Source organism: Artemia sp. Qi Xiang Cuo, chromosome 11 (assembly GCF_049724085.1).
Source record: "Artemia sp. Qi Xiang Cuo chromosome 11, ASM4972408v1, whole genome shotgun sequence".
Classification (NCBI taxonomy): domain Eukaryota; kingdom Metazoa; phylum Arthropoda; class Branchiopoda; order Anostraca; family Artemiidae; genus Artemia; species Artemia sp. Qi Xiang Cuo.
The window spans coordinates 72,299,298-72,326,058 of NC_142804.1; the positions used below are offsets into that span (position 1 = coordinate 72,299,298).

Consider the following 26,761-nt stretch of genomic DNA (forward strand, 5'->3'; position numbering starts at 1 on the left):
TCCATTAAAGTGAGAAAGTTCCTGTTTTTTCATTCTCACTGACAAAAACTATAAAACAGACATGAATTACTGTTGACATCCATGAAAAACATCAAATAAATTGACCAACACACATAACCATCCAACATACATAAATTGCTGTTGACATCCATAAATGTGAGAAAATTCATGTTTTTCCATTCTCACTGACAAAAACCATAAAATATACATAAATTGCTGTTGACATCCATTAAAGTGAGAAAGTTCCTGTTTTTCCATTCTCACTGACAACAAACAGACATAAATTATGTAAAAAAAGTTGTAGGTGGCAGCACATGTGTTCTCGTACGAGCTCATGAGGCATCTCTACTAATACCATTCGCAAAAAAATCTGTTTACTTTCTTTGATAGCTTGGATACACTTACGCTACTTTGATTTGGTTAAATTTTAAGAGTAGAAGTACCCCAAAAGTTTGAACATAATATCCTCAGTCGTTCTTGGAATATTGCTGAGATACTTTATTGGGAATTAGCATTAAAACAGTGCATTTTGATTTAATCTTACGGCAACATTTAGTTTTTAAACATATTGGGCAAATGGGAGGGTGGGAGTGGGAGGGGGATTAGTTGCCCTTCAGTCACTTTTGACTATTAATAAGGGCATCAGCCCTTTCTATTTTCAATCGACTGAGCCCTTTTCGAAGTTCCCGCGACAACTCCTTCGATACGAAGTGCCCTGGTCTAAACAACAACAACAACAAAAAATAATACATTATACCCATATCGATCTTTACTATAAAAATGTCAAGCCTTCCAATCACTTTCAACTATTAAAAAGGGGACTAGGCCTTTCGATTTCCAATCGAATGAGCCCTTTTTGAAACGACAACCCTTTCCATAAGCACCTTATATGCCCCCAGGGCATAAATTACAATACTTACCCTAAGGGCTTTTATGGTGGTTTTCATGCTCTAAGACCTAATTTACAGAACTTTCAACTACGTTAAACAAAATGGCTATCTCAAAATTTTGATTAGATGTGTTTAGGGAAATGGTGGGCGTGAGAGGGGCGGTAGTCACTCTCCAATCACTTTGAACTATTAAAAATAGCCCTAGTCCTTTCAATTTCCAATCAAATGAGCCCTTTTGAAGTTTCTACGAAAAAACTTTCAACAAACCTCTTATATGCCCCCAGGGCATAACTTACACCCCTTACCCGGAGTGCTGGGGGGGGGGTGTCATTCTCAAAGACCTGATTTCCAGAACTTTCTACTAAGTTGAACAAAATGGCTTCCTGAAAATTTTGATTGGATGTATTTGGAGGAATGGATGTGTTTGGCTGTGTTCGAATGAGCCCTTTTCGAAGTTTCTACGACGACTCCTTCGATACGAAGTGCCCTGGTATGGAAAAAGAATAACACATTGTGCCAAAATCGTTCTTTACTTAGGCAGCGCGAATCGCGCTGCCTATGATACTAGCAACAGAAACGGCTTTGCTAGCTTTTTGTCTACTTCTTCCGCTGGCTCTGGTCTTAGGCCTTCGCAAATGGGCTCGGGTATTTGCGGTGGGGATAGGGTCTTTGGCTCTCTTGCGCTTGTTACCACTGTCATGTTTTCCGTTTTTGGTGTTGCTTAATCTTGGTTTATTTTGTATTTTTCTAAATCCATGTGCAATAATCTTCACTTTTTCGAAGTGAAAAAAGTTTTCAATTATTAAACATTACATAGCTTAGCCATAGTATTAATCGCGAATCCGTTGTTGTTATTAGCGTCAATGTGGGAAGATTGTTTTTGCAATTGATGTACTCTTTATTTCTGTTTTTTTTTTTGCTGTTAATACTGTAATGTAATTACCGTCTTTCTTTTTGTTGAGGACAAAAATGATACAATTACTATTTCTATTACTTTCCTCCATTTCTCTTCTTGGTTTACCCCAAGGGACATTGTCAGGGTATCTTTTATACCTTTTGAGGAAAAACAATCTTAAAAATAAGTGATTTAAATATGATTATTATTCTTATGATACTCCGGCCTCCTCTCTATTTAATGTGATTAATTAAAAAAAACTTTCCACAAAATCAGTTTTTCAAAGAAAAGTAAAGAACTCCATTAAACCAAAACTGAGCAAAAATAAAATAAAATGATCTACTGAGCGTGAAACTAGCACAACTCGGCATCGATAAATAAATGAAACCCAAAACGAACAGAAATCATGGGCAGCGCAATCGCGCTGCCTAAGTAAAGAACGATGCCGGCACAATTTATTATTTTTTTTTTTGGTTTTTCCGTACCAGGGCACTTCGTATCGAAGCAGTTGTTGTAGGAACTTTGAAAAGGGTTCATTTTATTGGAAATTGGAGTGGCTAGTGTCCTTTTTAATAATCGGCTAAGTTTAACCGAGTCAAAGTCAAAACGAGCAGAAATTAACATGAGTCGGGCTCAAAACCCCTATGCCTTCCCAAGGCCAGGACATAATTTGTACTTTACTGAAAAAATAAAATGTTTTTACTTTTATAACTTTAATAAATCAAATAGTATTAACATTTTGATTACTAAATATCAGTGTATGTGTATTAAACTAACAATTCACATTCATTTGTAGTTTGTATCTCCAGATATTTCAACTGCGTTGAACGAAAAGGCTGTCTCAAAATTTTGATTGGATGTGTTTGGGGAAATGGTGGGCGTGGAAGGGTTGTTAGTTGCCTTCCAATCACTTTCGACTATTAAATAGGGCCCTAGCCATTCCAATTCCCAATCGAACGAACCCTTTTCGTTCTACGACAACTCCTTCGATACGAAGTACCCTGGTCTAAAGAAAAAAATTAAATAACTAAATAATACATTGTGCCAACATCGTTCTTTACTTAGGCAGCGCGATTGCGCTGCCTATGATCACAACAAAAGCAAATGGAAAAAAAAACAATATACAGTTCATACCGCGTGATCGATCTTCAAGAAGGAGGTTTGAGCATATATACAGGGAAGGGGGGCCAGAGTTGTTAAAAAGCGTGTATTTAGATCACAATTATCCGATCTTACCAGGAGTGACAAAATTCCTTGTGAAAAAAAATTCCTTGTTTACGATGAAGTGATCTGACCTCTACCGTCTTGGAACAACAGTGCTCCACGGTGGAACAAAGCAAAGTTGGCAAAGTTAGTGATGTTTTAAACCCTAAAGTCAGTCCAGCAGAGTTGGCAAAGTTAGCGACGTGTTAAACTCTAAAGTCAGTCCAGCTGCAACTACATGGGGAGGGACTGGCCCAGCACTCCCAGGAAGTATTAGTTGGTCATTGATTATGATGTCACTTGGCTGATTCTATCAGAACACAGACGTAGCAGGGGAGCGCAGCTTTCAGGTCTATGGCCTCCTCCGAATATCAGGATTTTACTGTTTTCTAATAAAATTTTTAAATGTCCTGTAAGATCTGGTTAATTTTAATGTTTTACAAATCCCCCCCCCCCCCCAATGAATTGCAAGTCCTGTATAGATCTGACTTTAGGTTCAAACTCGTCTAGATATGATTTTCGTTTATCATTACTTTAGACATTTCTTTAACACCCTTTACCTTTGCTGCTCAGATTGCTCTTGTCTCATTGGATTGTCTAGGTTGCTCATTAACCTCTAGCAGTGGCGCCAATTCACGAAAATGTAGGGGGGGGGCAAGGATTTTTTTTCGATTTTTTTTTAATTAAGATGCAAAAAAAAGAACAACATTTAGCAAACATACCTAAAACAGGGGGTAGCGGCGAGGTCGCTGCTTGGCAAAATCGTTGACTAATCTATCCAAATCCAGTTTCTTTACCTTCTCTTTTTCAACGGCCATTATCATGAGATCACTGAGTCTGTCGTTTTCCATCGTCTATCGCAGATAGTCCTTCACACGCCCTAATGCCGAGAAGAATTGTTCATTGCTGGCAGTGGTCACAGGCAAAATAGCAACTAGCTTCATCAGTTTTAGAACTGCAGAATAGGCAACTGGGAGGTCAGATAAGATTTTGATAGCTCGAAGAAGATCCATCTTTGAAATATCACTTTTTGACGGATGCAGTTTTGCAAGAGAAAGCTGGGATTCTATAGCATGGTCGTCAACACCGAGAATCTCTTGATAATGACACATAACTCTTTCCACTTTCGAAATTTCAAGAAAATTGGAACTTGAGGGGTCGAAGGCAGATAAACCGTCGAGCAGAGACATATTCTGCATGAAACATTGGTCCATCTCACTCGTGAAACAATCTATTACCTCAAAGTGCAGAAGTTTGCCGCAGTCTGATTCAACTGGCTGACTGATTTTGTATTTACCAGTTGTTGAGTTTGAAAGAAAAGCTTTGAGACGAATGGAAATGGCTTGACTTCTCTTGTTTCGAGCACTGGTTTTAGATTGTGGAGATTTCGATTTCTGGGATATCGTTTAAAGCTAAGAATCCAGATATGTTTTTGCTTAAGTTGTTCCATTCGTTATCATTTCTCAGCTTTTGGAGTGTCTCATATGTCCCAGAAATCAGTGCAAGTGCCTTATAAATCAACAAACTTCCGGATTGAAGTTGCTCTGATAAATAATTTACAATGGCTAATACTTTTTCCATTATGTGTAAAGTTGAAACAAAAGAGGCTGAGTTGATTTTGTCCAGTAGTCCTTTTGCTTCACACGCTGCCTCGCCGTTGGAACTACCGGAGACTGCAGCAAGCACAGTAGCAATACAATCAAATCTGGCCTTCACCTTCGAAATAGAGCGGACTGCGTAAAACCAGCGAGTCTGGACAGTCCTCTCTAGCTCCAAGACTTTTTGCCTGCTAATACGCTGGGATTCCACAAATAGCTCGTGACGAGTATTGCTGCATGATATAAATGCGTAAAGTCTTTGCACCACAGAGAAAAACTCAGAAAGTTCGCTGATATTTTTTAGGCAGTCAGTCAAAACCAAGTTCAATCTGTGGGCGTGACAGTGTACATAAACTGCATGAGGCACCTTCTCCCTAAACTTTGCTTGAACTCCGTTAAATTCCCCACTCATAACGGATGCGCCATCATAACATTGGGCAATACACAGCATCAAATCTACACCAAGCTTTTCTATAGTTTCACAAATCGATTTGGATAAGCTCTTGGCGTCTAATTTGTGCATGTGATAGCAGCCGATTGGTCGCTCCACTACTTTTCCATTTGATATGTACCTGAGTAGGATCGCTAATTGTTCTTTTCTAGAAACGTCTTTTGTCTCGTCGACAAGAATAGCAAAGTAATTAGCTGATTTTACTTCTGAAATAATATCTTGGCGCAAGGCATTTCCTGTCAGTGTAACTGCCTCATTTTGGTACTGATGACTGCAATAGTGACCATATCGGCGCTGTAACTTGGCCTTCAGCTTTTCGTCACCTTTAGACATTTCCTCCATCAATTCAACCAAATTACCCCGGTTTGCAGATGTTTCTGATTCGTCATGACCCCTCAAAGCAAGACCCTGGCGGCCAAGAAAGCAAATAGCGCGAAAAATGTAGTTCACATGATCTCTATTTTCCTGAACCTCTTGAGATCTGGATTGAATTAAGGCATTCGCTATAGATTTCGAAGTATCAGTACTCATTATCTTAAATTCCGTCCATGCTGACATACAATGCCTATGTCTTTCAGAACCATCATGTTGCTTTAATAGAGCAGAACTGTCTTTCCACTTGCAAAATCCTGACTCAATGAAAGCCCTTCTTCCAGCAGTTTCTCCAGCCCTTAGAGTCCCCATAGAAAAATGGCGGCAAGCAAAACAAAACACGGAATTCAAGTTTTTTGAGTATTCAATCCATTCATAAGTCTTATAGTAATGTGCACTGAATTTCCTTCCGTTAGAAATGGAAGCCGGATATCTCTCAAGAATAAGTTGAGCTGGTTTGTCGTGACGCGTCCTAGAGATATCTGAGAGAGTTTCTTGACTGCTACTGGAACCCGCAAAGGGGTTCAGCGATGCAGACCGAACTTTCATGTTGATCGGAGCCATTTATTGTTCCGCTTGTTTCCGAAATTATGTCACAGGTGGGGGAATTTATCTCAAATAACCCGAGACTTTGGGCGCTGACACTATTGCCAGTTTCTTGCACTAAAGTTTCTTCATTTTTCTTCCGCATTTTCACCGAAAAAAATCCAAAGTTTGTTGTGGCTTTTTACTCATAGTTAAACGAATAGTAGACAATGACTTCACTCAGACACTGCAAGAGAAGAACTGAAGAAACACGTAGAAACTCACTTAGAAAATCACTCCCATACTCCACGGTGAAACTACCCCGCTTAGAAACCCTATAAACCAATCACTTACATTTCCTGTTCACGACAGTCCCATACACTCCACTGGGACTAGTCATCCCATACACTATTCAACAACGTCAAGAATCTGCTGACCAAAACCCCTTGAAACCCTAGAACACATTTCCTTTCCCAGCTACTAAAAAAGGCAATATACAAAACTCATAGTTTACAACGAATTCTTCACAAGAACAATAACAAACGGGTACTGACCACATGAAGCTTAGTTTTGAATGAACCCTACTCGGAAATAAAATAGTGTAGACACGCTCGCTCTTAGACATTTCAAAACAATATTATATAATTAGGGCACCAGTTTGTTGGTCGTATTTATTGGACCAGTTGCTGGTTTAATATAGCACATAGCTAAAATAGAAAATAGCTGTGAAATATAAATAGAAGGTAATTTTCAAAGTGTAGGGGGGGGGCATGGCCCCCCCTGCCCCCCCCCCCTAATTGGCGCCTCTGACCTCTAGGCATTATGAAACTACTTAAAACGCGTTTTGTAAATACACTAATTATATTTGGTATTTTATACTCAGGTATAATCCCTTTACAATGTGGCATGCATCATAGATATAAAAACAATACTAAAATCAGGGGGGGGGGGATAATGTAATTTATTCTTTTAAAATGTACTCTTAATATGACGACAATCATGATTTTTCTTGTCAATTATGTTTCTTGTGTAATTTTGCCTGCATCATAGACACTGAAAACGATAGAACCACTACTGAGGCAAATATGACGTATATATGCTTTTCGAATGTATTCATAAATATGACGTCACTGGCATGCATTTTTTTCTCTCCAAAATTAAGGCTCTTAATGAATTTTCTCAAACTTCTGACCTATATAGATCGATTTTTAGGCCAGAAAATCACAGAATGCCAATTTTTCCACAGTACGGCTTCAGGAGTCGCCCTATTAGCTAACAATTCTACTCTTTTCCACCATGATTAAACCTTTTTTCATCTTCTACGAGATCTAATTTTTTTTTGTAAATGGGGGCGTAGTTTGGGGAGCACTAGGAGGATTTAGTTTCTCGTCCCAGAAATATGAACAATGTTATGCCCAGAAGTAAATATGGTACTTGTATAGAATCCGATAAACCCGCGAGAATTGTATCGAAGATCAGATAGGTATTTTACCGAGTAATGAATAGACGCTGTATAAACAAAGGATTTCTCACTCCGGGAACTATATTTAAGCTTTAGTTTTTTGGGGGTTTAGGGGGAGTAAAAGGTACCTAGGTTGGGTTAGGTTAGGCTACGTATTGAATATATGCTATGTTTTACCAACACCCTCCCCCTCCCTAATATACAAATATATAGCCCAAATTTGTTTCTAAACTATTATAAGTCAAGTATTTTTCTTCCTTCTATAAAGAGTAATAATGTTTGTAATGAAGTTCTCGTTTCCCACGCTTTTACCCTATGAGTGAATAATTGAGTTGGGTGGTAGGCCTACTCTTCCTTCTGTTCAGACTAATTTCTGTCCAACTCTTTACTTCAGAGTAATTCCTTACTTTAATATCACGTGGCCAAGTCCGTGACCGGGGGGGGGGGGGTTAGGGCATTTAAACCCCCCCCCCCCTTCAAATTTTTGTCCGTCTCGTAAATACGTAACAAAATGAATACAAACAAATTTTTTGTGCGTTTTTTTGTTTTTTTTTGTACTCCCCTCTAAAAAATCCTTTGTAAAACTCCCCCCCCCTCCCCGAAAAAAAAATACTGGACAAGGCCCTGCAGATGGCATCACCGCAAGCAAATCATAAACGGCCTTATCTTTGCAATTTGAACTGATGGCATACCTTTCAAGTGCAGCCTCAAGGCTGCATGACAAGGCTTCAGTCATGATTCATTCCCCGAACGAGTAACACCTTAGGCGCTCCGTGCCTGCGGTAGTTTTGGCTGAGGAGTGAAATAGCTTGTGAGATTAATGTTTTGAATTGATGAAAGAAAATTTTTTGGTGTGTGATTATTGCTTTGAACTGAATAATTGCATGGAGTAAAAGAGGATTGGATTTGAGTCATTATAAACAGAGCCTTTGATTACCGACGTTGGAAAAGGTGTTTGCCGTGCCAAACGGTTAAAAGCACTGCACGCTAGCAACAACGTGGATAAACAATCGTTTCCGGCTGAGGTAAGACTATTTGTCCATTTTTTTAATTGCTGCTTATTCATGGGGCGAAATAAAAGAAACCGTAAAGAAGTCTCATTCGAAGAGGATCAAAATGATTATTCGTCATCTTCACCTAAGGAGGGAGAAACTTTGTCAATTTCGACGCTGGCTCGGAGCTTTTCTGAAATTCTAACTATAGTGAAAGACAATGGAAAAAAGCTTGACGGTATCATGGACCAGTTCAAATCTCTGGAAACCCGGGTCAAATCGCTTGAGGAAGCGCTATCTGGCCAATCGCAGCAATTTTCGACGATCCAGACCCATGTGGCGGCTAATGAGAATGAAATAATAAATGTAAAATCACAGATTAGTGTTGTTACAGCTGAGTCAGTGTTTCTCCGTGAAGAAAATAATCAGTTGAAAAATTGGTTAATGCATTGCGAGTATAGAATGACTGAGAAAAATATAGTGGTTTGGAATGTACCTTGTGATGATAAAGAGGAAGCTAAAGCGATTTTCAAAACTGTTTGTGAAGAAGGACTAGGTGTAAACGAGACCCCAGAATTTGCTGTTACAGAAGTAAAAAAAAGAGCGTAGATATTTTAAAGTTACTGTTCGGTCTAAAGAAGAAAAAATAACGATTCTGAAACAGAGTAAAAAACTTAAAGGAAAGACTGTTTGCGGTCATAAAGATATTTATCTTAGCGATGATGCTCCGACGGCAGTGAGAGATATTAGAAAACGGCTGATTGAAAAAAGATCAAAGCTTGCTGATTGTGGTATTCAAGCATGGGTAACAAAATCGGTTCCACCTCTCCTTTGTTTTGATCGGCCAAATGGCCTGCGTGTTTCTTTCTCCGTGAATGACGTGATTCCTGAATTGTCAGTGCCGATAAATCCTCGAGGTGGGCCTATGCAATGCTAGGCGGGTTGTCATATTTATATTTATATTAATTATTTTAGTTTAATATGGTTTTTAGTTATTATTTTGTTGTGCTTTTACTTCTTTGTTTTTTTTTTTGTGATAGCATATTGGTATGAAGTAATGTTGTCTCGTGTTTTTTTTATCTTCTTTTTTTAAAAAAGATGTTGTGGATGGAATAATTTAAAAAAAAAAAAAAATGTTAAAAATTATTAATGGTGTATAGTGTATATCGCGGTGCGGTGCGTCCCGGGTTGTGATTGGTGTTCTTAGGTATTGGTCTTGGCTTTCAGTGATACTAGGCCTGGAAACAGTAGTAGTTTTTTTTGGTTTTTATGAATATATTTATGTTTCTAAATTAAAAGTTGCGCAGATTAGTCGTACTGAGGGAAAACGACTTGGAATGGAGATTACTTTTTTTTTGTTTTGTTTTTTTAATTATTATTTTTTATTATGGTTTGCTGGTCATTTGGGGCATGGTGTGGTTTCTCTTAACGTGGGGTTAATATTTGATAATGGATAGAGATAATCGTGAAATTCCATCATCAAGGTTAAAAGAATTTGAGCGGAATTCTCTTTCATTTCAGTCAATTTTTCAAACTATTGTAGCTGGTGATGATGAAGATACTTCTAGTAATTTTGATATCCCAAAAAATCAATATATATTTATGAATGAGCTGGTAAGAAAAAATGTAAATACAAGTAGGATGTCGTTTTGGAATTGCCGGGGTTGGAGGACTGCGCAGGATGTGATTGAAATTTTTTTGTCGGATTCAGATAAAGATATATTAGGCCTATGTGAAACTTTTTTAGATGATTTTTCAATTGAAAATATACATGTAAAAGATTACCAATTTTTTCACATCGGTCGGAAAAGACAAAAACAAGGGGGTCTAGGTGTTTTGATTAAAAATTGCATACCAGCACGTATAAGGATTGATTTTTTGCCAATGAATATTGAAATGATTTTTGAATCTTGTGTAGTTGAATGCTCTTTTCCAAATAATCGGAAGCTTTTAATTGCAGTTATTTACCGTACTCCGTCATCCAGCCAGATAGAATTTAAAAATCATTTTGAAAGTATGTTGGATAAATTAGCTAGTCTTAATACTCCTTATTTAGTTATGGGTGATTTTAATATTGATTTAATGAAACTCCTATCTTCAGATCAGAATAGAATAGATAGAAATATTTTGCAGTTTTTGGAGGGCCCATTATCTTATGGACTAAACCCCGTATGTTTTGTGCCCTCTAGAATAGCTGATACATCATTTTCACTTATTGATAATATTTTTTCACCTTATAGTGCTGTTAATACATTTATTATTCCTGATGATTCATCTGACCACTGAATAATTATGTCTGATTTTCTTATAAATTTTCCGCATAATAAAAAAAATCAAACCAAGCGTAGAGATTTTTCACATAAAAATGTGTTAAGGTTAAAAGAAGGGCTTGGTGATGTTGATTGGAGTCCTGTAATTGATGAGAAGGATCCGAACCAATCATTAGATAAATTTTATTATATTATGAATGAAAAGCTTGATCTTTTTTGCCCATATAAAAGCCCAAGAGGAAAGAAACTTACCCCAAAAAAACCTTGGATAAATGAATCACTTTTGAGATCTATTAATGAGAAAAATCGTTTATATAAAATTAGAATAAAATATCCCACGGACATAAATATCACGCGTTTTAAAAATTATAAGAATATGCTGGTAAGTATCCTTAGAGTAAGTGAAAGACTTTATTATGAAAATTATTTTCGAAATTCAGATTCCCCTAGAAAAACTTGGAGTTTGATTAAAGATAAAATTGGAAGAAATAAAAAGTTGTTACACCCTGAAGTGTTATTTGATATTAATGGTAAAGAATTTAGAGGACCACAAGCTGTTGCTAAGAAGTTTAGTGAATATTTTGCTAGTATTGGATCATCTGTTGTTTCAGGAGAAATTGACCTTTCTTCCCCAAGCTCGCATAAAAAATATCTACCGCCCACTGAAGATACGAGCATATTTATGGCCCCGGTTACTTTTGCAGAATTTCAAAAGGTCATTAAGAATTAAAAAAATGGTAATTCATTGGGATATGATGAACTTTCAACTAATTTGTTAAAAAATATTGCAGGTGAAATATTTGAACCATTGCTTCATATTTTAAATTTATGTATTTTCTCAGGTACATTTCCTAAAAGATGGAAAATTGCACGTGTAATACCATTGCATAAAAAAGGAGATAAATCTGATACAAATAATTATCGTCCTATTGCAATTTTATCACCATTGTCTAAAGTATTGGAAAAAATTTTAAAAGGAAGGATTACTAATTATCTAGATAAAATAAATTTTTTTACCAAACATCAGTTTGGATTTAGGGCAGGCCATTCGACGGAACAAGCGGTTGCAGCTCTTGTATTAGAAATAAATGACTGCTTAGATAGTAATTATCATGTATCTACTGTTTTTTATGATGTTAAAAAAGCATTTGACACTTTAAACCATGAAATTCTTTTTGATAAAATGGAAAATTCCGGTATAAGAGGGAAAGGACTAGATATAATAAGATCATACCTTTATGGACGTAAAATCGTGGTAGATGTTGATGGACATTTGTCTAGTTTAAATGATCTTGAAGATATTGGTGTCCCACAAGGATCGGTATTAGGTCCGCTTTTATTTTTGATGTATATTAATGATCTCCCACGATGTTTGCAGGGAAATAATGGTCTTGCAATTTTATTTGCAGATGACACAGCTGTTTCTGTTAAAGCGAAGGATTCATCTACATTGATTCAAAATCTGTTTAACACTGTTAGTTCAGTTAATCGATGGTTTGTTTCTAATTATTTATTACCGAATTTTAAGAAGACTGAATTTATGGTTTTTGGTCATTCAAAACGTGCTACTAAAAAAATTTCATGTCAGGATCTTCAAGTTGGTGAGCATAAAATACGTAGAGTTCAATCATATCGTTATTTAAGAGTTTTTATTGATCCCCTTTTGTCATTTCAAACTCATATTGATCATTTAAGGGTGAAACTTTCGCAAAATATTGGGTCTATGTATCGTTTGCAACATGTTTTTCCATTTTCAATTTTAATTTTTAAGACTGAATTTATGGTTTTTGGTCATTCAAAACGTGCTACTAAAAAAATTTCATGTCAGGAGCTTCAAGTTGGTGAGCATAAAATACGTAGAGTTCAATCATATCGTTATTTAGGAGTTATATCCCATGTTGGGATAGCCTTCCATGCCCCACTTGTCCAGCGTTTGTTTTCTTTATGTTTGTTATGTTTTTTGTTTTTTTCTTTAACCAGGTTTTTTTTATTTCTCTCTTTTGTTATGATGTGGAAATGTTTTTTTTGTTTTGTTTGTTTGTTTTTTTTTTTTTTTTTGTTATGTTTTTTGTTTTTTTCTTTAACCAGGTTTTTTTTCTTTATGTCTTTTGTTAGTATGAGGAAATGTTTTTTTTGTTTTGTTTGTTTGTTTGTTTTTTTTTTTTTTTTTTTTTCAATCATATCGTTATTTAGGAGTTTTTATTGATCCCCTTTTGTCATTTCAAACTCATATTGATCATTTAAGGGTGAAACTTTCGCAAAATATTGGGTCTATGTATCGTTTGCAACATGTTTTTCCATTTTCAATTTTAAAAATAATTTATCATTCTTTGATTGCTCCTTATTTAAATTATTGCACAATTATTTATTTAAATACTTTTTGGACGCATATAAAACCCCTACAGATCCTTCAAAATAAAGCAGTGAGAATACTTAGAAATTTTTTACATCGTCCATCAAAACTTAGAGATGCATCGGAAACTGAAACATTATTTCTTTTCTTGAATTTATTAGATCTAAAACATATAAGAGAACTTAATATATCAATATGGCATTTTAAAATACAAGATCCTAGTAGTTATTTTTATGAAAAATTTCTGTTGATTCTGCCCCCTCCTTCGGCTCTTAGGTGTTCTGGAACATATCGAATTCCCTTTGTTAATTGTGAAAGATCTAGATTTTCAATTAGATACCAAATACCATTTATTTCAAATAAATATAGGCTGAAAGATAGAATTCAAATTGAGTCATTTCGGCAAATATCAGTTCTAAGGAAGAAAATATTAAAATTATGTATTGACCTGTGATGGTGGAATAGAAATTTTTGTATTATTATTATTTTTTTTTTGTTTATATTTGTTACCCATGTTGGGATAGCCTTCCATGCCCCACTTGTCCAGCGTTTGTTTTCTTTATGTTTGTTATGTTTTTTGTTTTTTTCTTTAACCAGGTTTTTTTTTCTTTCTCTCTTTTGTTATGATGAGGAAATGTTTTTTTTTTTTTATTTTTTTTTTTGGTTTGTTTTTTTTTTTTGTTTTTTTTTATTATTATTATTATTATTACTACCCAATTTTACGAGCTTTGCTCTCTGTTGGGGGTATATGTTTTTTTGTTATGTTGATTTATTCAAATAAAATCTTCTTCATCTTAAAAAAAAAAAAAAAAAAAGGCCTTACTGCAACTAGGTTTTTTTTTTTACTCCAATTGTTATACTCACTATCAACTGTGACACACTCTTAGGGAGATGCATAACATCTATCTCATTCCTAATAATGATGATTTTGACAATGGCTGACGTATAGGTTAAATGTTTGTTGACAACCTGTCAATTTAGTAAATGTGTTATAATATATTGAAGAGTGGCCTACCAGACTAAAAAATCTTCTCGAAACCGTACGTGATTAAAATTAAATAATATGAGTAAATCTTTTCTGCTTCTTTTCCTTATACCAAAGGATGTTAACAATTGTAAGTTAGGTAATTGCCAATCTATTTAAACGTTATTAATGATGTTCCAATTTGATCGTGGCAACGTCCTGATATCAAATGCCCAAACATTTTTTTTCGAAAAAAAGTATTTAAATTAATGTTTCCTGGTCCATAATGAAATTGCTTATTCGGAGTTCAATTTTGATTCTGGTAACTGATGACTTTTTTTTTTTTTTTTTTTTTTTTTTATGCGTCTAAAAGTTAGGATGCAACAAGAAATTCACTAAATCCATCTAACGTTTGGCGGTTTTGTTCCTTTTTTTGCTTACCATAAACATTTCCATACTTGTCTTTTCAGCTAATTTAGAATGTAGAGACGAGTGACAAAAGCTGAATTCTGCCACCAGAAGGCCTACCACCTTAGAGTCAACTAGATTGCCAACCTACCAAGATTTTTCCAAACCAACCTAGGCCTATATTGTGCAGACTGAATTTTGACTTAAAACAATTCTTAAAGTAAAAAAAATGCTGTTGAATTACTCGTTTTGGGTTGACAGGTTTGGAATGTACTGTGACATGTAGTTGAGCATTCCTAGAAGGGTCTGCAGCTGTTCCTGTGACTTTGGCAAAGGCATTTCATGGATAGCCTTGATCTTATTTGAATCTGGGCAGGTGCCCTTACCAGATAAGATGTGGCCAAAATAAGGGATGGATGTTGCTTTCAGGATACACTTTTCCTTGTGCTATAGAGAAATTTGAGCTTTAATCCACTATCGTTGCAGATTAAGTTACATCAGGCTATTATAGTTATAACACGATTAAGTAAAATATCCGATTTTCTTTGAAATTATCTATTTGTTTAATGAAGTCGCCAAGTGTTAAACTATCAGTAGTGCTAAAAAATTTTTTAATCTTAAAAAAAATTCTTCATGTTAAATCACCAAAAATCTAATGTTATAGATTCCTATCTTTAGTTTCATCTTTATGAAATATAAGAAGTCAATGAGGAAATTTCTATAGACAGTGACTAAATCTCAACCTAACCGAATATTTCGGCTATGTGACTAATTAAATATAAAAAAACATGTTTTTTCAACTGAATGCAAGGGGCAATATTAAAACTTAAAACGAATAGAAATTATTCCGTATATGAGGGGGGATACCCCCTCCTCAATACCTCGCTCTTGACTGTAAAGTTCTTTAGTGCTCCTTACGTTCAGTTGGAAAAAACATTGTTTTTTATATATTTAATTTCGGATCGTTTTTCCAATAATGCCGGGAAATCCACTTCCCCCCAGGAAAATTCCTGCTCCCCCCCCCCCAAAAAAAAATACTCCTGCATAAACTCCCCCCAGAACAATTACCTTAGGAGTGTAAAAATGTCAGATACAACATTTAGGCGTAACTAGAGCCGTTCGAAGGGGAGGGGGCAATCGAATTAACTGTCCCGGTTGCCACAGCTGGGGCGGGAGCACCGTGACTGCGGGGTGTCCACTTTGGTCAAAATTTTCACTTTGATTTAGCTTTTTTTTGCTTATACTTGAGTCGGGAGGGGGGGCTGTAATTAATTTCTCCTCTGGCGCCACTTTTTCTAGGAACGGCTCTGGACGTAACAGCAATTAATTTCTTATTGCAATATTGTTTTTTTTTGTCTGTTTAATCATTAAGCAAAAGTTTGCCAAATATTGCGTCATTTGTGTAGATGGTCGCGTTTCTTCTTTTGATTTATAAGCTGAACATCAAAATTTCGTAGGGATTTTGAATCAGTTCACTGTATAAGACCAAAAATGTTACCAGATTATCTGAATCGAAGCTGAAGAAAGGACATGGAGAAAATAAAACACATAAACTAAGTACAAAATGGTCCTGTTACTATAGTAACCGTATTGTGTATTCAGTTCTAGATAATTATGTCTGCTTCGATGGATAGGAATCTACGGGCAAATCGGTTTATTTGTCAGGTACATGTATGTTAATATAAGAGTAATTGGATAAAAAAGAAATTAAAAATTGATTAATCTTAGGATACATCTTCTCTATGGACCTGTCAAGTTTCTGCTGCATTGTCATTTTCTTAAGCACTTCGCGGTGCAACAACTTTTTCTCAACAAACTGATCGGCTAACAAGTGTGTTAGCCATATCAGTGGGCTTCTGAACCAATCCTTTTCCGTCTTTAGCTTTACCTCCTGTACCTACGATCCTGCTTTCAGTTCCAAATCTATGCCTCCATTGTTTAGACAGTTGGCTCGGTAAAAAGAATACTGACTTAATTGGCTGGATAAATGCATATATTGGTATAACAATATGCACGTCAAAAATGAGTTAAAAATTGATTGATTTTCAGTTATGTCATATTTTTGGCTGAATCCTAGAAGTTGTACTGACTTAAGTTGTATTAAAGATATAGGCTAGTTAAGTTGGGAAATTCTGCAAAAGGTCGTGAGGCATGGAGCTTATATTCTGGGCCAAGGACCCTTTCACTTCCCTTCCCCTCAACAAATTATTAAGGATTTTCATCAGCTATGTAGATTTAAACGTTTTTTCTACTGAAAAAGGTATCATAGGCAGCGCAATAGCGCTGCCTAAGTAAACAACGATGTTGGCGCAATGTATTATTTATTTGTTCAGACAGGCACTTCGTATTGAAGGAGTTGTCAAAAACTTCAAAAAGGGCTCATTCAATTGGAAACTGAAAGGGCTATTGCCCTTTTTAATAGTCAAAAGTGATTGGAGGGCCACTAATACCCTTCCCATGCCCACCATTTCCCCAAACAAATTAAATCAAAATTCTGAGATAGCCATTTTGTTCAACGTAGTCGAAAGATCCGGAAACTATGTCTTTGAGGATGACAACCCCCATACAACCTTCGCCTCAGGGCGAAGGTTGTAAGTTATGGCCTGGGGCATATAAGGTTTTTATAGAAGGTGTTGTCGTAGAAACTTCAAAAAGGGCTCATTTGATCGGGAATTGAGAGGGCTAGTGCCCTTTTTAATAGTCGAAAACGATTGGAAGGCAACCAATCCCCCTCCCACGCCCAATATTTCCCCAAACACATTCAATCACAATTTTGAGGTAGCCATTTTGTTAAACATAGTTGAAAGATGCGGAAATTGTATCTTTGAGGATGACCCCCCCCCCCCCCCCCGACACACAGTCCTCAAGGGCAAAGGTTGTAATTTATGCCCTGGGGGCATATAAGGCTTTTATAGAAAGTGTTGTCGTAGAAACTTCAAAAGGCCTAATTTGATCGGAAATCTTGAGGACTAGTGCGCTTATTGATAGTCGAAGGTGATCGGAGGGCGAATGCCTCCCCTCCCCGCGCCCATAATTTCCCCAAACATTTCCGATCAATAGTTTGATATAGCCATTTTGTTTAAAGTTGTTGAAAGGTCTGAAAATTATGTCTTTGAGACTGACATCCTTCCCCCACAGCCCTCAGAACAAAGGCTGTAAGTTATGCCCTCGGGTCATATAAGGTTTCTATAGAAAATGTTATCGTAGAAACTTCAAAAAAGCTCATTTGATTGGAAATGAAAAGGGCTAGTGCCCTTTTCAATAGTCGAAAGTAATTCGAGAGTAACTAACTCCCATTTAATGCCCACCATTTCCCCAAACACATCCAATCAAAATTTTGAGATAGCCATTTTGTTAAACGTAGTTGAACCATCCGGAAATTATGTCTTTTAGGATGACCCCCCCCCCACAGTTCGCAAGGGATAAGTTTGTTATTTATGCCCTGGGGACATACAAGGCTTTTATACAAAGTTTTGTTGTAGAAACTTCAAAAAAGGCTCATTTGATTGGAAATTGAGAGGGATAGTGCCCTTATTAATAGTTCAAGGTGATCGGAGGGCGAATGCCCCACCCCCGCACCCATCATTTCCCTAGACACTTTCGATCAATGTTTTTATATAGCAATTTTTTTCACGAAGTTGAAAGATGTGGAAATTATGTCTTTGAGGATGATGTCCCCCCCCATAGCCCTTAGGACAAGGGTTGTTAGTTATGCCCTTGGGATATATAAGGTTTCTATAGAGAGCGTTGTCGTAGTAACTTCAAAAAGGGCTCATTCGATTGGAAATTGAATGGGCTAGTGCGCTTTTCAATAGTCGAAAGTGATTGGAGAGCAGCTAATCCCCCTCCCACGCTCACCATTTCTCCAGATGTTTCCAATCAAATTTTGAAATAGTCATTTTGTTCAACGTAATTGAAAGGTCTGGAAATTATGTCTTTGAGGATAAAAAATCCCCCAGCCCTCAGGGCAAGGGTTGTAAGTTATGCCCTGGGGTTATATAAGGTTCTTATAGAAAGCATGGTCATGTAACTTCAGAGGGGGCACATTGGATTGATAATCCGAAGTTCTAATGCTCTTTTGAAGAGTCAAAGTGATCGAAGGGTAGCTACCCCCCAACCCACACACAAACACGCATATATCATATTGTCCCGAAATGTACCTAATAGAAATTTGAGATATAATCTTGAAATAATAGAAAACAGTCTAGCTATCATATAAAAAGGCTTTTGGAGTTGAAACAAACCCCAGAGTCTAGGGGCAAGGGCTGTAAGTTGTGCCAAGGGGGTTTTTAAGCTTTTTATGGAAGTGATGGCTGTATAAACTTTAGAGGAGGCTCATTTTGTTAAAAATTGGAATTTCTAGTTCCCTTTTAAGAGTCAAAAGTGATGGAAGGCAGCTAGCCGTCCCCCTCTTCCGACAACCCCTCCTCACCAAACGAATCTGATTAAAATTGGGAGATAGCGATTTTGCCAAAATTGTCCAAAGAACTAAAACAATGTCTCTAGGGTTGAAGCAACCACCCAGTGCCCTGGGGATAGGGTTGTAAGTCATGGCCTGGGGTCATATAAGGTTTTTATGGAATGGGTGGTCGCATAAACTGAATATGGGGCTCATTTGATTTGAAATTGAAAGTTATAGTGCACTTTTTAAGATTCAAAGTGATTTGAGAGCAACCACCCCCCCACGCTCATCATTTCCCCAAAGACATCTAATCACAATTTGGAGATATATATTTTGTTTATTGTAGTTGAAGAGTCCGGAAATAATGTCTTTTGAGGAAGACACCCCCACCCCCACAGCTTTCAGGGAGAAGGGTTGTAAGTTATCCTCCAGGAGCATAAGGTTTTTATAGAAAGGGGGGTTGTATAGACTTCGGAGGGGACTCATTAGATTAGTAATCTGAATTTTTAGTGCCCTTTTTAAGAGTCAAAGTGATGAAAAGGCAGTTACTCCCACCCCCCAAAAGTCGAGTTTTTCCGAAATACATCGAATGAAAAATTTTGAGAAAGTCATTTTATTCAAAATAGTCAAAAGATCATATAACAAGGCTTTTGGGGCTGATACAAACTGCAAGAGTCTAGGGGCGAGGTTAGTAAGTTATTCCGCGGGGAATTTAAGTTTTTTATGGAAGGGATGGTTGTTTAACTTTAGAAGAGGCTCATTCGGTGGAAATTGGAAGTTTTAGTTCCTTTTTAAGTGTCAAAAGTGATGGAGGGCATTTAGCCCCCCTCCCCCGAAATCCCCTCTTTTCACCAAACGCATCTGATTAAATTTATGAGATAACGATTTTGTTAAAGATAGTTCAAAGAATATATGATAATATCTTTAGGGGTGAAACAACCCCCCAGTGCCTAGATATAGGTTTGTAAGTTATGCCATGTACGCATATAAGGTTTTATGGAATGGGCGGTTGTATAAACTTCAGATGGGGCTCATTTGATTTGAAATTGGAAGTTATAGTACCCTTATTAAGAGTCAAAGTGATTTGTAAGCAACCAGCCCCCCCCCTCCATGCCCATCATTTCCCTTAACACCTCCAATGAAAATTTGGAGATAACAATTTTTTCATCGTAGTTAAAGGTTTCAGAAATTATGTCTGTGAGGAGGACAAACCCCCCCCCCCCTACATCTCTCAGGGAAAGGGTTGTAAGTTATACCCTTGGGACATATAAGGTTCTTATAGAAAGGGTGGTCGTATATGTTTTGGACGGAACTCATTAGATTTGTAATCAGAAGCTCTATGCCCTTTTTAAGAGTCAAAGTGATCAGAGCACAGCTACACCCGCCTCCCCCCCCCCACACACACACACAAAAACACGCCGTTTTTTCCCGAGATGTATTCAATAGATATTTTGAGACAGTCCTTTTGTTCAAAATAGTCCAAATATCATATAACAAGGTTTTTAAGGTTGATACAAACCACCAGAGCCTGAGGGTGAGGGTTGTAGGCTATCTACCTCGGGTATTTAAGGTTGTTATCGGAGGGATTGTTGTATAAACTTTAGAGATGGATCAATTGGTTGAAATTGGAGGTTCTAGTTCTCTTTTAAGAGTCAATAGTGATAGAGGTCAAGTAGCCCCCCCCCCCACCCAACTACCCCTTTTTTGCCAAATTTATGTGATTGAAATTGTACGATGAAAATTTAGTTTAAAATAGTCTAAAGAACATATAACAATGCCTCCAGGGCTGGTACAGCCCCCAGAGCCCTGGGGCAAGAGCTTGAAATTATGCCCTGGGGGCATGTAAGGTCTTTGTGGAATGGGTGGTCGTATGAATTTCAGATGAGTCTCATTTGATTTTAAATTTGAAGTTATAGTGTCCTTTTTAAGAGTCAAATTGATTTGAGAGACCCCTTCCCTCCGCGCCCATCATTTCCCATAACAAATATCCAGACAAAGTTTTGAGACATCAATTTGTTCAGCATTTTGGAAGTTCCTGTAATTATGCGTAGCAATAGGTGTAGTAGCAGTGGTAGCAATATGCAAATAGGAATTTTTTTTTCAACATCCCCTTCAACACATGATGAAATTTTTAACTTAAAACCCTCAACCGGTCCTGAAGCGTTGCTGATACTGCCTCTTGAAAACCTATATGGGCAAATTATCTTTCGATATATTCCAGTAGAGCTACAATATTGCCCAGAATTTTTGCCTTAATACCCTTAGGTTTATTAGTAGTAGTAGTAGCACCAGTAGTTATAGTAGTTATAGTTTTTTAGCAGTAGGAGTACAGTTAATAGTAGTAGTCTTAGGTTTAGTAGCAGTAGTAGTAGTAGCAGTAATAATAATAGTAGCAGTAGTAGTACTTATAGGAATAGAAGCAGTAGTATTATGATGCAAATATTGTCTTTTGGTTAGTTCAATATCCCTCACAACAAGCGTTGTAAGTTTTAATTTCACACACGAAACTGTTCCTAAGATATTGCTGATATGCCCCTTTGACAACCTGCATACGGATGGTAGGTTGTCATCCGTACAACAAATATATTTTCTGAAAGTTTCACCTTCATACCTTCATAGGCAGCGGATTTTGAACTAGCCAGAAGACACTGTGTGTATACATGTGTATGTGTATGCTGCTTCTGTGTTCACTGTAACTAACGACACTATTGGCATTAAGATGAAACTTATAGGGAATGTTTAGGGGGATTTTCATTTAAACGAAAAAACTATATGCATGCAGGGAATATAAGCAATATAGGGCATATAAGGATATAGACAGCGATGCTTTATCATAGCCAGTAATATCTTTGATATTTTAAAGGAGCTAATTTGATTGAAAATTAAAAGTTTTAGTGCCCTTTTAAGAGTCAAAAGTGATTGGTTGGCAATCAGCTCTCTTCTTTAGCTCATAATTTTCCAGACACTTCCAATCAAAATTTTAAGACAGCCATTTTGCTCAGTATACCTGAATGGACTAGTAACTATATCTCTAGGGTTATATAGTTACTAGGGGTCTAGGGGTCAACCCCCACAGTTATGTAATTTGCCAATTATGCTCAAAACTAAATGTTGCTTTAAAATTAAATCAAAACGCACTGTTCGTATTCTGGTTGCCAATGAGACATCTCAGCAATATACCAAGAACGACTAAGGGTATTAAGCTCAAACTTTCGGGGCTACTTCTATTACTACTTCCACTCTTAATATTTTATTAAATCAAAAGAGTGTAACTGTATCCAGGCTGTGAAAGAGCATAGATATAATTTTTTGGGAATCGTATTAAGTTTTATTTATCAGGTCAACTAGAGTATGTATATGACTAAATTAAAATACACATTTGTGTCATGATTTTCAAAAGGGTTATGTTGTTAAAAGTTGCTGAAAAAGTTTATCCAGTATGCAAATAGCATACCAAACTATAAATTCTTAAAGAAAAACCAGAAAGATTTGAATTTTTATTTTAGTTTTCCCTGAAAAAGTTCATGTCTATATAAAACGAACAGAAATTAATTAAAAACAACTTTTCCCACAAAATAAGTTTTTCAAACAAAAGTAGAGAACTTCATTAAGCCAAAATTGAACAGAAAAATAATCAAATAATCTACCAAGCATACAACTACCAAAAATCAGCATGAATAAATAACTGAAACCCAAAACAAACAGAAATTACAATAAATAACCAAACTAAAAAAAGTCAAACTCAATACAAGCAGAAATTAACATGAGTAGGGTTCAAAACCCCTATGCCTTCTAAAAGACAGAACATAATTTGCACTTTACTGAAATTTTTATTTTAAGTATTTTCACGTTTATAACTTTAAGAAATCAAACATTAATTAAGATTTTAAGGAATAAATATTAGCATATGTATATTAAACTGACAATGCACATTCATTTGAATTGTTTTTCCAGTAAAGTGCAAACTATATTCTGTCTTTTAGAAAGAATAGGGGTTTTGAACCCTACTTATATTAATTTTTGCTCGTTCTGAGTTTGACTTAATTATTTATTGTAATTTCTGTTCGTTTTAAGTTTCATTTATTATTGATGCTGATTTTTGGTAGTCATATGCTTGGTAGATTATTTGATTCTTTTTCTGTTCAGTTTTGGCTTAATGGAATTCTTTACTTTTTTTGAAAAAATTATTTTGTGGAAACATTTTTTTAGTTAATCTTAAGCAAAGGCATCTCGTGGTGCAATAACTGTTTTCCATCAAACTGATTGGCTAATAAGTGTGTTAGCTGTGTCAGTGTACTTCTGACCCACTCCTTTCCATCTTTAACCTAACCTCCTGTGCCTCCGAGCCTGCCTTCAGTTCCAAATCTATACCTCCATTGTTTAGACACTTGCCTCGGTAAAGAGAATACTAACTGATTTGGCTGGATAAACGCATATATTTGCATAATAGTATGCACGTCAATTACCAGTCTACCAGTATACCTTCAAATTACCAGTCCGACGGTTATTACTGCTGGTCAGGGTAGTGAGGAGATTCCACAAGATGTTGTGAGGCACGGAGCTTATATTTTGGCCCGCGGGCCCTCTCACTCTCCTTCCTCTCAAAAAATTATCAAGGATTTTCCTATTGTTTGACTATGGTTTTAGCTTGATTGTTGTCAATGGTATGCATGTGTGACCAAGTTTACACTGTTCTACGATCTGTTTATTAGCTATGTAGATTTAAAGGTTTAAAGGAGACTTAAATGGAGAATCTATGGAGATTTAAAGGTTTTTTTACTGTAAAGGTATTTATTAAAAGGCTATTCAGAAGTTTAAGGCCTGGGGTAAGATAAGGTAGCATTTTATTCCTAAAAGCATTTACCGCCAATTTACAATAAGGACAGTCCTCTGGACAATTGACTTAATGTTTATGGTATGTAATATTAGTTTGATCCCTTGAAGCAGCCTAATAAAGAACGAACCCTAGCCTTTAGTAACCAAAACTTAAAAAACGCGCTTTGAAACAAAAAAAAATCCAAGTGAACCTGATTCAGGAATGGTAACTATTGGTGCGACTAATGTTCATGATAAAACTTCGTTGCAAAAACAAATTTATGAGAATTTAGAAAAATGGACCACTGGAATTAACGTAGCTGAAAACTCTATTTCTTCTTCCACAAACCTCACTAGTCTCCTCTTTCTTCTTCTTCTTTTTTTCGGTCATCTGAAAGCAGGACCTACCATTTCGAGAGTTCAGCTTTTGATCCATCCTTTTTTTCAGAGTCACCAATAAAAAATGGACGAATAGATCACGATGCTTATCAGAAGAGGAAGCTACATGATGACTTGACTCTTTATTGGCGTACAATTAAAGACGGCGAAGAAATTGAATTTGCTCTAATTGCTAAGGGCACAAGCTATGTTGCACTAGGGTGGCGTCCCGCCGACTTGGATGAGTCGTGTCGAAAGTTCCCAGAAATTTCAGGAGCAACAGGGTCTTACGAGGAACCATTCAAAACCACTACAACAATAAGTATCGATAATAAATCAGCTACAAATAATGCAACTGAAAGCACAACAGATATAAAACAAACCGCTGAAGAAACGGATATAGGTGATATAGCTGATAATTTCCAGAGTCTTGGTCAAAGTGACCAAGATGGTTTGGGTGACGATAACATATTTGTTAATAGCAGTGAAAGTGATAAAAATGATGGATCAAGATATACAAAAAGTGGTGCAATCAGTACTATCGCTCCTTTGGGAGATAGTACTGGAGAAGCAACAAGAAGTAGTTCAATTAAAACTGAAACAGAGCCAGTTATTATATCCAATTTGCCGGCTAGCACAGTATCTTCCTCAACTTTGCTTGTAACCGTGCCTTCAAATACAAAAAAAGGGATCATAAGTACTTCTAAAACTGTAAGTGAGAAAAGCAGTCCAGCTCCTTCGACAGCAACTTCATTATCGCTTGACAAGGATAGTGAAGAAGAGCCCATTAGTAGTTCCAAGAAGGAAAAAAATAGCGAGGAAGAAGATGAGGACAATTATTCTCTTTTACAGGAAGTAGAAGGAAAGTATCCTTCTTCATTAAAGGAAGTAGAATTTTCTAAAGATCCTAAAAGTGTTACAAATGGAGACGACGCTGTAGAAGAAGAAGAGTATGAAGTGACTGAATATTATGATGAATATGACGCAAGTTTTAACTCTCAAGTTGTACCGGAAGAAGTCAATGACATTCCTGGTGGGCTTCTATCATTAACGCCCCATTCAACTAGGATTGCCACGTTCTCACCAACTTCATTTCAAAACACACCGAAAATGGAAACAGATGGTTGGCGACCTATAACACGTCCGACCATGGCTCCTCTTCTAAATCGTCTTCCAGTGTCTGAAGTACTGCCTGTTGATACTCGTCCGTCTACTTCTGAGCCCGTGTCGACGAGACGTTTGACTGGCTTGGACAGACTACGGCAGAAACTAAGCAGCAGAGCTGCTGCAGCTACTGAGAGCCCACTGGGGAGGAGGGTTAGCAATTTAAATTCAGATGAACGGGTGGTTCCAGACGAAAGGCAGTCTTTTGAGCAGCTTTTTCGAAAGAGAAGAAATATTGATCTTGACCGAAAGTAAGTAAATTCAGATTTACTTTCAAAGTTTTGATTCTTTTTTCTTTAATCGCCTTTGCATTTTTAACATATAAGAACGAGTGTTTTAAATAGATGCAGAATAATGAAACTAATTGTTCCTTAAGAGACTGCCACCAGGAAATTTTCCCAGGGAGAGGGGGGCAAGCACTACCAGGAGTTTTGATTTTATCAGGATGTATAGTATTTCTCATTGTTCTCTTTTGAGCAATATTTTTAAATACCTTCTTTTTCCCCAGTCAATGGTGTCAATTCAAGAAAATGTAAAGAAGAGGGCAGTATTTATTTTTGAAAATCTAGTGAGAAGCAATTTTTTTTTTTTTTTTTAAACGAAAATACCGAAAAAAATGCCTTTAATAAAAATCACTAAAGAGATATTTATAAAAATCTAGGAGGAGGGGGGGGAGGGTAGAACAAAACCTGGGGGGTCCCGTAATTGAGATCCCTACCTAAAGTTATACCATCCCCCCTTGTGACGCCATTGGGTTAAATAATAGTTTCATTATATATTACTGCACACTTTAATGTACACAAGAAGGGTATTAACAGTTTTTGTAGCTTATAAATGTGCATAGCATATAGAGCCTGCTCATTGCTGCCCGTAAAAAAAAAATGAAAGTAAAATATTTACTTGCATAACTGTCTGCGGCACACGAAATAATCAATTTAAGTTATTTTTCTTACTCAGAGGCACGTTTTGTTCTTAATCTGTGTCATAGTTACTACTTCCTGTTTCCGCTTCGTCTGTGGCTGACTTGATTTAGTTTTTGTTTTAGTATTCAAGGCATTGTCAACTCCTACTTTTCTTGTAATTGTGCTGTTATTATTCGTACACATGTCTCCATTCCAAAGGGTTATGCACTAGACGGCTCCATGTACATTATAAGTTTTGAAAAAGAACTGGAGCCGACGGCTCCGGAGCCACGACGTAGAGTTAAAAGTCGATTGAAGTTGAGATGCACGTTGCTATGTTCCATATAAGTCTGTATGAACTTCAATATCACCAGATGGTAGTTTAGCGGCATTTTTTCTGGCCTCATAAATCCTTTTTGCTTTCAGTCCAAACACAAAAATGTTGAACGGCAACATAGCTGAAAGAGAAGCAAATACGCAAACCCAAACACAGCTTCTTGTTCCGATTTACTAATTTGTAACTAAAGTTTAAAATGTTGCCAAAGGCTCATTTTGTTATTGATAAATATGCCGCCATTCCGAAGGACTAATTAGCTTCAGGGGCGGATACAGAATGGATGTTGGAGGGGTGGGTATCAATGAAGCCCTGGCTCCCTAATTGGTATTTGTCGAATTTGAAATGGATCCACCTATCCAGCCATCTAACTGGACTAGCTG

At 36.6% G+C, this 26,761-nt stretch overlaps 1 protein-coding gene across 2 annotated transcripts in view; it reads left to right on the plus strand.

Annotated features, from left to right (window-relative positions):
- The window catches only part of nahoda (DOMON-like domain-containing protein nahoda), a 182,713-nt gene that overhangs the window by 107,484 nt on the left and 48,468 nt on the right, over positions 1-26,761 (plus strand). For both annotated transcript variants that reach the window (XM_089097006.1, XM_089097007.1), the window contains exon 7: positions 24,049-25,393. In XM_089097006.1, the coding sequence (XP_088953132.1) occupies positions 24,049-25,393 (1,345 nt within the window). The remainder of the gene's footprint in view (positions 1-24,048; positions 25,394-26,761) is intronic.